Here is a 12,617-nt window from a genome sequence, read left to right on the forward strand (position 1 = left end):
GGAGAATAGATTCCTTTAAAGACTGTGTATGGACACTCTAAGCTCTTACGTAGATGGAGAGTAGAAGAAACAGATTTCTTTTCCTAGGTAGAAACTGCTGTCTGTTTACCCAGGATAGCTGCAGACTTATTTTCCATGAATGTTTTCTTTGAGCAAAGGGGGAGCTATGAGACAGGTGGATCCCGATAGATACCTTTGGTCATTCTTTAAAAACAGGCTTACTGGATCACCGGGTTTGGAGGTCATTTTTACATCAGGTTTAAAAGTTGTTCAGTTAATTGTGGGGAGTTCTGAGATCTACAGAGGTAAACACTGGGCCTCCCATTCCTTCGTAAATAACTGGCATAAGGGATAAAGAGTCCCTCTGAGAGTTAAACCATGACAGTTGACACTCTAGATGGTCTCTGTCTTTCTTAGAAGTGTTTAAAGAACGAATCAGTATCTCCTAGTGAAGTCAGCTCTGAAATTTTGGCAGGGTTGAGTTTTGGAGCAGTGAGGGTAATTCCGCCTTATGTTAGCAGGGATGCACTTGTCTGGGAACCAGCTGGCTTTCTCCAGCCACACCCTTTTCATGGCTAGCTGTTGGCGTTGTTACTTTGAATTCTATGTCAGCATCTTGGAGAAGAAGATAAAAAGCTAATATTTTAAAATGTTCAATGGTGGTTTCCAGTTCCACATGCAAAGAACTTGGAAATTGCCACTCTGTCCTAACAACAAGTAAAAAGCTGAACAGACTGAAAAATCAACTATTTTTCTTGGTTCTGTAAGAGAGGGGAAGATGCAGGGCAAACTGCTGTCCCAAGATTAGAAAGACAGGCAAATACAGGGAGTAATGGCTTCCAAGAACAGGGATTCATGAATGGAAACTGCCATAGGAACTAGTCCCAGGTGGTACAACCTGAACCATAATTGCCAAATTGCTGGAAGCTCAGTGTGGAAAACTTTGAGAATTAAAAACTCCAGAAGGACCTTGTCATGGGGAGCTTCCACAATTTTGTGAGACTTAACTTCCAGGAGCTCAATCAGATTATAATAAATATTGGAGAAAAATCCCCTCATGTTTCTGGCAGGGGGAGAGGAAAAGAAACCATTTTGAAATATGTCAGAGCACTCTGTTTTTCAGACCTCAGTAGAAACTAGTTAACCAGAGCTTAATTTCCTGGGGTAGTATCAGAGCCTAAATGACCTGGGGGAGGGAACTATCCAACTCCAGTTCCCTCTAGCCATCCTGCCTCCATCTAACAGGGGATGAAAAAAAATGATAAACATGAAGTTCACAGTCCAGAGGCACAGACTCAATAAAAGACTGACACCTAATTATAGAATAATATAATGCTTCCCCCTCTACACTTTAACCACCATATTACTAAAGGCCTATTTACAGTAGTTCTTCTTGCCCAGTACATCATGTCTAGCTGTCAAGTAATTACAAGGCATACTGAAAAGCAAAAAACATAATTTGAAAAGGGAGCATGAACATAAGAACCAGACCTAGCTATGGTTAACATGCTAAGGGCTCTAATGGATAAAGTATATAGCATGCAAGATCAGATAGTCAATGTAAACAGAGAGCTGGAAATAAGAAAGAACTAAAAAAAATGCTAGAGATTAAAAACACTGTAACAGAAATGAAGAATGCCTTTGATGGACTCATTAATAGACTGTGCATGGCTGAGGAAAGAATCTCCAAGCTAGGGGTATATTCATAGAAACCTCTAAAACTGAAAACCAAAAAGAATAAAGATAACAGAGACAGAAAATAACAAAATATCCAATAATTGTGAACAACTACAAAGGTATAACATACATATAATGGGAATACTAGGAAAAGGAAGAGAAAGTAGCAGAGAAAATATTTGAAACAATAATTACTGAGAATTTCTCCTAATTAATGTCAGACACCAAGCTACAGAGCCAGGAAGCTCAGAGAACACTAAGCAAGATAAATGCAAAAACAAAACAAAAACAAAACCCAACCAAAAAGCATAAGATATTCAAACTAAAGAAAATCAAAGATAAAGAAAAAGTTGACAGACACCAGGGGACAAAAATATCTTATCTATAAAGGAACAAAGATAAGAATTACATCTGACTTTTCAGAAACCATGCAAGCAAGAAGAGAAGTAAAAATTTAAAGTGTTGAGGAAAAAAAGACCCATCAACTTAGAATTATGTATCCTGTAAAATATCCTTAAAAGTGAAGGGAAAAATAAAGACTTTCTCAAACAAATAAAACCTGAGAGAATTTGTTTATATTAGACCTACTTTGCAAGAAATGTTAAAAGAAATTTTTTATAGAGAAGGAAAATAATATAGATCAGAAACTCAGATCTACATACAGTAGAGTATCGAAGACGAAGTAATTGATCTAACAGATGACAGTTTGTTCAAAATAATAATAGCAACAGTATACTTGATTGTTATGCTTATCTATGTATCTTATGTATTATATATGTCAGAGTGCATGAAAAAACAAGAACGGTGTGCTCTCAACAAGAAACCCACTTTAAATATAAAGACACAAATAGATTAAAAGTAAATGGATGGGGAAAAATATACCATGCTAACACTGATTAGAAGAAAGCATCAGTAGCTATAATAATTTCATACAGAGCGGACTTCAAAGCAAGGAAAATTATCAGGGATAAAGAGAAATAGGTGAACCCTCTATTATAATTGGAGACTTCAACACCCTTCTATCAGAAATGGACACATCCAGCAGGCAGAAAGTAAAGTCCTAGTTGAACTCAACAGCACCATCAATCAATGGGGTATAATTGATATTTACAGGCTACTTCATCCAAAAACAGCAAGATAGACCACATTCTGGGTCAAAAACATATTTTAACAAATGTAAAAGAATAGAAATCATACAATGTCTGCTTTCATACCACAATGGAATTAGACTAGAAATTAATAACAGGAAGACAACTGAAAATCCCCAAACACATGGAGATTAAACAGTACATTTCTAAATAACACATGGGTCCAAGAAGAAGTCTCGAGAAATGAAAAAATATTTTGAACTAAATGAAAATGACAATACAACTAATCAAAATTTATGGAATGCAGTGAAAAGAATGCTTAGAGGGAAATTTATAGCATTGAATGCAGACAGTAGAAAAGCAGAAAGATCTAAAATTAAACGTCTAAGCTTTCACCTTGGGAAACTAGAAAAAAAAGAGCAAATTAAATCCAAAGTGAGCAGAAGAAAAGAAATAATAAGAATTATAGTATAAATCCATGGAATTGATCAAGGAAATCAGTAGAGAAAATCAATTAAACTAAAAGCTGGTTCTTTGAAAAGATTACTAAAACTGAAAAGTCTCTAGCCAGGCTAACTAAGAAAAAGAAAAAGAGGCCAGCATTACCCTAAAACAAAAACCAGACAACGATATTTAAAAAAAAAAAAAAAAAGAAAAAGAAAACTACAGACCAATATTTCTCATGATCATAGGCATGAAAATCTTCAACAAAATATTAGCAAATAGAATCTAACAACATATTTAAAAAGTTATAAACCGCAACCAAGTGGTAGGTATCCCATGTGTTCAAAGCTGGTTTAGCATTTAAAAATCAGTTAACGTAATCCATCCCATCAACAGGCAAAAAAAGAAAAATCACAGAAAAAGTATTTGACAATATTCAATACCCATTCATGATAAAAACTTAGTAAACTAGGAATAGAGGGGAACTTCTTCAACTTAATAATGTACAAAAAACCTACATCACACTTAATGGTCAGAAACTCAGAGCTTTCCCATTAAGATCAGGAATAAGGCAAGGATGTCTCCTCTCACCATTTCTTTTCAGTATTGTACTAGAAGTCCTAGCTAATGCAATAAGACAAGAAAAGGAAATAAAAGGTATACAGACTAGGAAGGAAGAAAAATTGTCTTTGTTGGCAGATGAATGTTCATTTGTGTAGCAAATCAAAAATACCCTGCTGGAAATAAATGATTATAGCAAGGTTCTAAGATACAAAGTTAATATACAAAAGTCAATTGCTGAACAAGTAGAATTTTAAATTGAAAACATGATACTATTTATATTAGCAACAAAAAATGAGAAACAGGTATAAATCTAATAAAATATACACAAGACCTATGTGAGGAAAACTACCAAACTTTGATGAAAGAAATCAAAGGACTAAATAAACAGATATTCTACATCCTTGGGTAGGAAGACTCAATATTGTCAAGAGGTCAATTCTTTCCAACTTGATTTATAGATTCAATGTAATCTCAGTCAAATATCTGTAAGTTATTTTGTAGATTTTGACAAACTGACCCTAGAGCTTATAGGAAGAGGTAAAAGACCCAGAATAGTCAATACAATATTCAAGGAGAAAAACAAAGTTGGAAGACTGACACTTTCTGACTTCAAGACCTACTATAAAACTATAGTAATCAAGACAGTGTGGTATTAGAGGAAAATATAGACAAATAGATCAAGGAAATGGAATAAAAAGTCTAGAAATAGACCCATATAAACATAATAAACTAATCTTGGACAAAAGGAACAATAGAGCAAAGTTAGTCTTTTCAACAAATGTTGCTGGAACGACTGGACATAGGCAGGCAAAAAAATGAATCTAGACACACACCTAACACCCTTCAGAAAAATTAACTCAAAATAGGTTACAGACCTCCGTGTAAAATGCAAAACTATAAAACCCTTAGAGGATAACAGGAAAAAAACTAGATGACTCTGGGTGTGGTGATGACTTTTTAGATATGACACCAAAGGCACAACTCATTAAAGAAATGATGGATAATCTGGACTTTATTAAAATTAAAAACTTCTGCTCTACAAAAGACAATGTCATTACAATAAGAAGACAAGTCACAGAATGAGAGAAAGTATTTGCAAAAGACACATCTGATAAAGAACTGTTATCCAAAATATGCAAAGAACTCTTAAAACTCAACAATAAGAGAATAATTTTAAAAAGGGCCAAAGACCTCAACAGACACCTCACCGAAGAAGATTAAGAGATGGCAAATAAGCATTTGAAAAGATGCTCAGAATTATATGTCATCAGGGAAATGCAAATTCAAACAGAGAGCTACCACCTACACACTTATTAGAATGGCCAAAATCTGACAACACCAAATGTGGAGCAACAGGAATTCTCATTCATTGCTGGTGGGAATACAAAATGCTACAGCCACTTTGGAGACAGTCTGGTGGTTTCTTACAAAACATAACGTTTAACATATGATCCAGCAACTGTATTCCTTGGTATTGAAAACTTAAGTCCACAAAACAAAAACAAAAACAAAAACCTACACACAGATGCTTATAGCAGCTTTACTCATAAATGCTCAAACTTGGAAGCAACCAAGACATCCTTCAGCAGGTGAATGGATAAACTGTGATATATCCAGACAGTGGAATATCATTCAGCACTAAATGGAAATGAGCTGTCAAGACATGAAAAGACATAGAGGAATCTTAAATACATATTATTAAGAGAAGAAGACAGTCTGAAAAGGCTATATACACCGTATGATTCCAACTATATGATATTCTGAAAAAGGCAAATCAGTGGAGATTAATAAAAAATAATTATTGGTTACTAGGGGTTGGAGAGGGATGAATAGGAGGAGCACAGGATTTTTAGGGTAGGGAAAATACTCTATATGATACTATAATGGTAGATACATGTTATTATACATGTATACATATATATGTAAAGATTTGTCCAAACCCATAGAATGTACAAAACCAAGTGTGAATCCTAATGTAAACTATGGACTTGGGGTGATTATGGTGTCAATGTAGGTTCATCACTTGTAACAAATGTACCACTCTGGTGAGTGATGTTGATAATGGAGAAGCTATGCATGTGTGGGGGCAGGGGGTACTGTATATGGGAAATCTCTGTATCTTCCTTTCTATTTTGCTGTGAACCTAAATCCGCTCTTAATGTCTTTAAAAATTATGAACATTTGATGGAGTGTATGCTAACAGAACAGAATTTACTACCTTTTGTAGCCTCTATTTGTGTGTAGTTCAGGAGGGAAAATTTAGAAGACTTGTGATTGTGGTTGGCGGTGCATGCTGCCGGTGCCTGGGCAGTAATGGAGGAGGAAGGGCTTGGATTAAGGGTCTGTAGAGCAGCAGTGGCCACTGTAAGGATAATGAAGCCAGAGTGAGTGAGCCTGAGGATGGAATCCAGGACAAAGGAGGGCTCAAGCTAAAGAGGCAACAGATGTGAGGTCTTTCTGGTTTGGAGTTTTGATCAGGGAAAGGTAGGAAAAAGATCAATTCATTGTTCTTTCTTATTCACAGCTTACTCTCCCTTAAATCAACTGAAATGGAGGAAAAAAGAATAGGTTAGAGAAAAATAATAAATTAGTTAGGAAAGAAACTGTATTACTTTATACCATAGGAATTCCATGACATTAGCATTCCTCCTTTGCAGCTTCTCTTCCAACCCACCTGGAAGTATCCTGTCATTAGAAAGCTTACTCAGAAGGATTCATTAGACGTTATCACAATCTTAGCACATTTGATCTGATGGTTCAAATGAGTAATTATTTAATTTGAAAAAACAAGAATTTATTTTCTTGATTCAAGCTAATAATGTTATAATAATATTGATATGAGCTGGAATGATATAAGGCTGATTTGAAGTGCTTTCCTCAAGTAGAACTTTTATAGTAGAATAATTTCTGCCAAAATCATAAGAAACTCTAAATACTATGTTTGTCTACATGTTGGAAATTCATAGCAACTGTTGAAAAATTTTTTCAACACCCATTAGAGTTCAGCATTAAAAATAACTTAAAGTGGTTTCCATCACAGGTTAAACCTCCAAACAGGTTCTAACTGGCTTGAGGTGCATTTTTCTTAGAGCTAAATTATCTATGCTGTGCTCACATATAAGCACCTCCTATTGCCTTTGACTATTTTTGAAAATGGAAATCTCTCTTTTTTTTTGCCATTATATTCAGTTGTTTGTTATTTATGTAATTTAAACAATTCTTCTACCAACTAGAAAAAAATGTTTTCTTTTAAATGGAAGTAGCTATATATATATTTTTTCTTCCTTATTTTAAAAGTAGTACATGTCCAGGTTAAAAAAGTTAGAAAATTCAGAAAACTATAAACATGAAAAAATTCTCTCTGTAATCTTACTATCCAGAAATACTCGCTGTTATTATTTTATTGTATACCATCTAGGCATTTTTCTATACACAAAAGCACAGTTTTTAAAGGCATAAAAATGTACTTCTGCTATACATACCGCTTTATAGTTTTCCTTTTTTCTTACCTTACATAGAATCATGGACATTTATGTGTGTTCATAAATATAGATTGCACTGTTACTTTTAACAGCTGCATAAATTCTATTATCAGTATGTCATATTATTGTAAACAATTCTTCTATTGATGGCGATTATTAAGTTTGTAATATTTTACTCTTATAAATGAGACTTAATGAACATGTTTGCATATATCCTTTGTACACTTGTTCAGTTATTTCCTGGAATAGATTCCTACGAGTTTGCCTAAGCCAAGGAATATTTTAAGGTTTTGATATATATCGATCAGTTTCTTGTTAGTTGGGTTGTACCTATTTGTATTTCCATTAACAGTTTATGAGGATGCTTGTTTCTTTATAAATTCATCAATGCTACATACTTTCAATCTTTTAAATCTTTGCTTCTATGATATAATAGAATAGCATCCTGCTATTTTGATTTGCTTTTCTTTGATAACTAGTTGTGTTCTTATTATCATTTCATGTTTGTTAGAAGTTTTACTTTTTGTTTTGTGAGTTGTTCTTTACCCATTTTTCTGTGGGTATTTAACTGTTTTATTGATTTACAAGGGCTTTTTATATAGAAAACTTTAATTTTTATCATATATGTTGCAAAACCTATTTCCAAGTTTACTATTCACATTTTAAATTTGTTTCTAATATTTCAAGGTATAGAAGTTTCAACTTAAACTTAATTCTATCGGTCATTTCCTTTTACAGTTTCTAGCTTTTGAGCCATGCTTTAAAGGACTTTCACTCAAAGATGATAAATTTACTTATGTCCCGTACTGATGCTTTTATAGTTTCATTTTTACATTAAATAATTTAAATTATCTGGAATTAATTTTTGTGCAAGAGATGAGGTTTTATTTTCTTTTCTCTGCTCCAGTATTTGTGTTTCTGAAACAGCTAAAATTCAGTGAGTAAATAAAAGCAGAAAAGAAGGAAACTGGGGGAGTAGCAATTCCAAATAGGTTCAGAAGTAACTGTATGACATCCTAGAATCTACCTTTTATAGCTCTGTTCTACAGCCCTACCCAATGATGCACAGATCAGTCGGCATTTTTGTGAGTACATCTAGGTTTTTATGCAGAGGTGAGAATAACAAGGCAATTCTCTCAAGAACATAATCCTGGTTACACTAGATTTATAAATTTGTGCCTGTCAATATTTAGAGGGGGAAGTTCTTATTGAAGCTCAAGAATTTATTTCTACTCGATTATATAGTATTTTAAATGATGGTATCAGGTTTTAATTTTAAAAATAATTTTCCCTTTTAGAATGGAGCCATTTGCTTTTCCTCTTGCTTCCACTAAGTACCCACCTATCCTTTCAAAGTACACTGTGGGCACTCAGACTGATTATCGTGATGCCGATGTTCAAACAGATCCATATTCTCCTGAATATGTAGTATATCAAGATTCAATTCCTGAGCTTTTGACCTTGGCTACTCTGACTTGGGGTGAGTTGGTAACTTTCTTGAATAAATATTTGTAGATGACAGTCCTGATAACCATGCCGGCTATTGAGTTCCTAGAAATTAAGAGCACATAGAGACAACCACGGTTTAAAATTTTGCTATTTAAAGCATCTCGTTCAGTAAAGCTACTTCATAGACTTATACTTTTTCTGATACTTTTGTTCAGAGAGATATACTCTTTTCACTGTAAGGAGGATTATTGTACTTTATCCCTGAAGCTGAAGTTATATTTTGGCTTAATTTTTTCCCAATCAATACTCTTTAATTTTTAATTAAATTAATTGAAGTGACTTTGGTTAATAACATTATATAATTTTCAGATATACAAGATTATAATTCAACAACGTGTGTCTAATTATGGAAGTCTAGTTTCCTGCCATTATCATATATTCGACCCCTTTTACCCACTTTGCCCTCCCCCCACCCCTTTTCCCCTCTGGTAACCACCATTCTGTTGACTATATCTATGAGTTTGTTTTGTTTGTTTGTTACTTTTTGTTTTATATTCCACACATGAAAAAAGAACCGATGTACACTATTGGTGGGAATATAAATTAATGCAGCCACTATGGAAAATAGTTTGGAAGTTCCTCAAAAAATTAAGAATAGAAATACCATATGATCCAGCAATTCCTCTTCTGGGTTTTACCCCCAAAATATTAAAACACTTATTCATAAAGATATATGTACTTATGTACTCCTGTGTTCATTGAAAGATTATTTATAGTAGTTAAGACACGGAAACAAAGTGTTCATTGATGGATGATTGGATAAAGAAGATATTATATATATAGAAATATTTCTATTTGTAACAACACAGATGGCTTTTGAGAGTATTATGCTAAGTGAAATAAGTTAGTCGGTTTATTTTCGTGGTTGCTTTGCTGACTACTCACCTCCTTCCTCTTTCTCTCAGTGAATGAACTCTTTTTCACCCCTTCTTTACTCATAAGCCCCTTTTCAGTGTATTACTGAATATGCATTTCAACATATATATATAGTATTATCTTACTTTGCCAAAATAATTTAGAATTTATAAAAGCTCTCTTACATACCTTATTGGATGATTTGGATGATATCTTTTTGATATTATCTCCAAAATGCTAATATCTCTCAGGCTCAGAAGTTCACTCTTATTGTGTAATAAAATCTGGCCTAAGCCTATATTATGTGAAACTATAAAAATTAATAATGAAGGGACTTTTAGAAATTATTGGACATTAGCTTTCAGACTTACCTGATTGTAGCTAGGAAACTGAGAACCAGAGAGGCTGACTCCGCCAGAGTCACGGAGACGGTACAGCATAACGATTTTTATGAAAATGAGATTCCTTTCTTTCCCCATTGTAATGGATTGCTTTGATCAAGTCTGCATCGCAGGCAATGAAGATATTTGCATCTGAGCTCCAGTTTTGATTCATGTTTCCTGGCTCGCTTTATGAATCCAGAGTAAGCGTTCTTGACACCTGTGCTTTAAAGTAGAGGCTCTATTATCAGACCTAGATGACAGATTAAAAATATGCTGAAAGCTTTCCCTTCTGCACTGAACACATAAAAAATATACTGTAAAAATGAATAAACACATAGCTGAACTTAAAAATAAGGAAGAAAATTTCCACAGTCTAGAAGTAAAGACGTCTTTCTAAAAGAAATAGCTGGGAAGCTGAGCTGATGAGGCACTGTGAATGGTGGGGAGCCAAATCCAAGTTATCTGCCTGAAGTAGAGGAGGCAGAAACCTTTCTCCTGCCCACAGGTGGGACCAAAGCCCAAACCTGCCCATCTAAGATTATAGCCAGACCTGAGTCAGGCACTCCTGCCTGGGTCCTTGGGCTTTATCTCTTGGTGTGCTATGGGCTTACGCTGAGTTGCAGTAAGACAAGAGCCAGGTCCTCTAAAGCAAGAGACCTAGGCAAGGGCTTGGAAATGCTTCATTGGGCAAAAAGTCTAATCTGGAGCCCTGCCCCTGGCAGTGCTTAGGTTATGAAAAGCCTCTGTGAGTCAGGCCTACTCTTTCATTTGTGAGGTCATGGGTAGGAGTTCAAATGGAGGCCCACTTACTATATGAATAGATGTTTAGAAATTATAAAGAAAGCTAACATCTGTTCCATATCATGAGGGGCCTACCATGCATGCATGTGATTATCCCACCCTGCGTTTCCAATCTCTGTTTACAAATCCCTGCAAACAGCTGCCACTTGGCCACCCCTTGGGCTTATGGGTGAACAAACAGCAGCATATAGTATGCCCTCTAGAGTCTGAATCCTGAGAAGAAGCCCATGTAGATTTGGAAAGTGGGCTTGAGGACATTTGCGGAAGGAATTCCAGGGTCTCTGAGGGTAGGAGTAAATCTAGGTGTGCATAGTCCCTAGGGCTCCTCACATTGTGATGAAGGGCAGGGCTCTAAAGAATGAGGATGGGGAGTTGTTCCTCCTGTGAGATCAAAGATGCTACTGCCCAGGGTGATCATGAGAGAAGTATGCAGATGCTCTCAACCCAAGAATCACAAAGCATCTAAGGAACACAGACACCAGGAGCAATTCGCAAAAAATTTTTAAAAAATGGAAGAATAAACTCTTGAGCAAACAAAGCAAATGGAGCAATCTGAAAAGGACTTAAGAAGTACTTTTATATCCTCAAAGAGATAATGGGGGAAATAGCAACAATGAAAACAAGAATGGGAGCTATAAAAAACTAATTGAAATCATTGGAAAGAACAGTAATTAGCTTTTGACTTTATTAGAAAATTATGAGTGGAAATTTCTAAGTTAAAAAATTTATGGGCAACCTCTGAAAAAAGAGAAATATATTATTTCACAATTGATAGGAAAAAATGAAATAACAGAGAGCAGAAAAGAGTGGGGAGCAAAGAAAAAAACATGAAATAGAAAATACATAGTAAGATGTCAGAAGAGTCAAATATTTTAGTAATGTAAATATGTAAAAGTGACTTAAACTTGCCTATTAAAAAACATGCTTGGGTTGGATTAATAAAAACCTAGCAAAACAGCTTGCTAATTGTAAAATAGCACCAAAATTGAAAATAAATGGGTTGAAAAGTATAGTTAGTTCACCCAAAGAAAGCTGATATAACAATGTTAATATTAGACCAAAGTTAATCAGAAAATGGTAAAAGGAAGAAATGAAGGAATAGTAATATAAAAAAAGGAGTAATCCACTAGAAATATCTGTGATGAACTTGTGTGTACCCTACATAGACTCAAAGCAAAAATTGATTGAATCACAAGGAGAAATGGACAAATCCCTACTCATGTGGATTTTAATGCCCCTCTTTTAGATTAAGCTATCAAAAGCAGAGGTGATCTGACGATGATTAAAGAGCTTCATATAAAAGAGTTTGTATGTGGTAGGTCATGGCCACACCTGCTGTAGATCTCACTATGCATTAGGAAATTAAATGTGGAAATACTTGGCTTTAGCATTACAAGGAAATAATAATGGTTCTGGGCATCTTTGACTTGGTATATTCCTTATTCCTTACATTGAATTTCCTTACATTTATATTCATTTGATTGATCAGAAAGATGCCACTATAATCCAATGAGGGGAAGGAGGTCTTTTCAATAAATGGCGATGAAAAAATTAGATATCCATGTGCAAAAAATGAACTTTGATCTGATTCCTACCTCAATGTAGTTCCATTTAAAAAACCCCAACAGGTGTGTGCATGTGTGCATGCGTGTGATTGTGTGTGTATGTGAATTGATAACCTGATCTAAAATTAATATGGAAATGTGAAAGTGTTAAAAGTAGCCAAGGCAAATATGAAAAAACAGAACCATATACACTATCAGATATAAAGATTTACAGTAAAGCTGCGCTAATTGAAGAATGTGGTATATTCT

The 12,617-nt window shown here is 34.6% G+C and overlaps 1 protein-coding gene across 1 annotated transcript in view; it reads left to right on the forward strand.

Moving 5' to 3' along the window:
- Nucleotides 1-12,617, forward strand: part of MAATS1 (MYCBP associated and testis expressed 1) — a 66,674-nt gene that overhangs the window by 9,005 nt on the left and 45,052 nt on the right. The window contains exon 6 of the mRNA XM_006905587.3: nt 8,554-8,735. Within this exon, the coding sequence (XP_006905649.1) occupies nt 8,554-8,735 (182 nt within the window). The remainder of the gene's footprint in view (nt 1-8,553; nt 8,736-12,617) is intronic.

The sequence above is a fragment of the Pteropus alecto genome, unplaced genomic scaffold (assembly GCF_000325575.1).
Source record: "Pteropus alecto unplaced genomic scaffold, ASM32557v1 scaffold251, whole genome shotgun sequence".
Classification (NCBI taxonomy): Eukaryota; Metazoa; Chordata; class Mammalia; order Chiroptera; family Pteropodidae; genus Pteropus; species Pteropus alecto.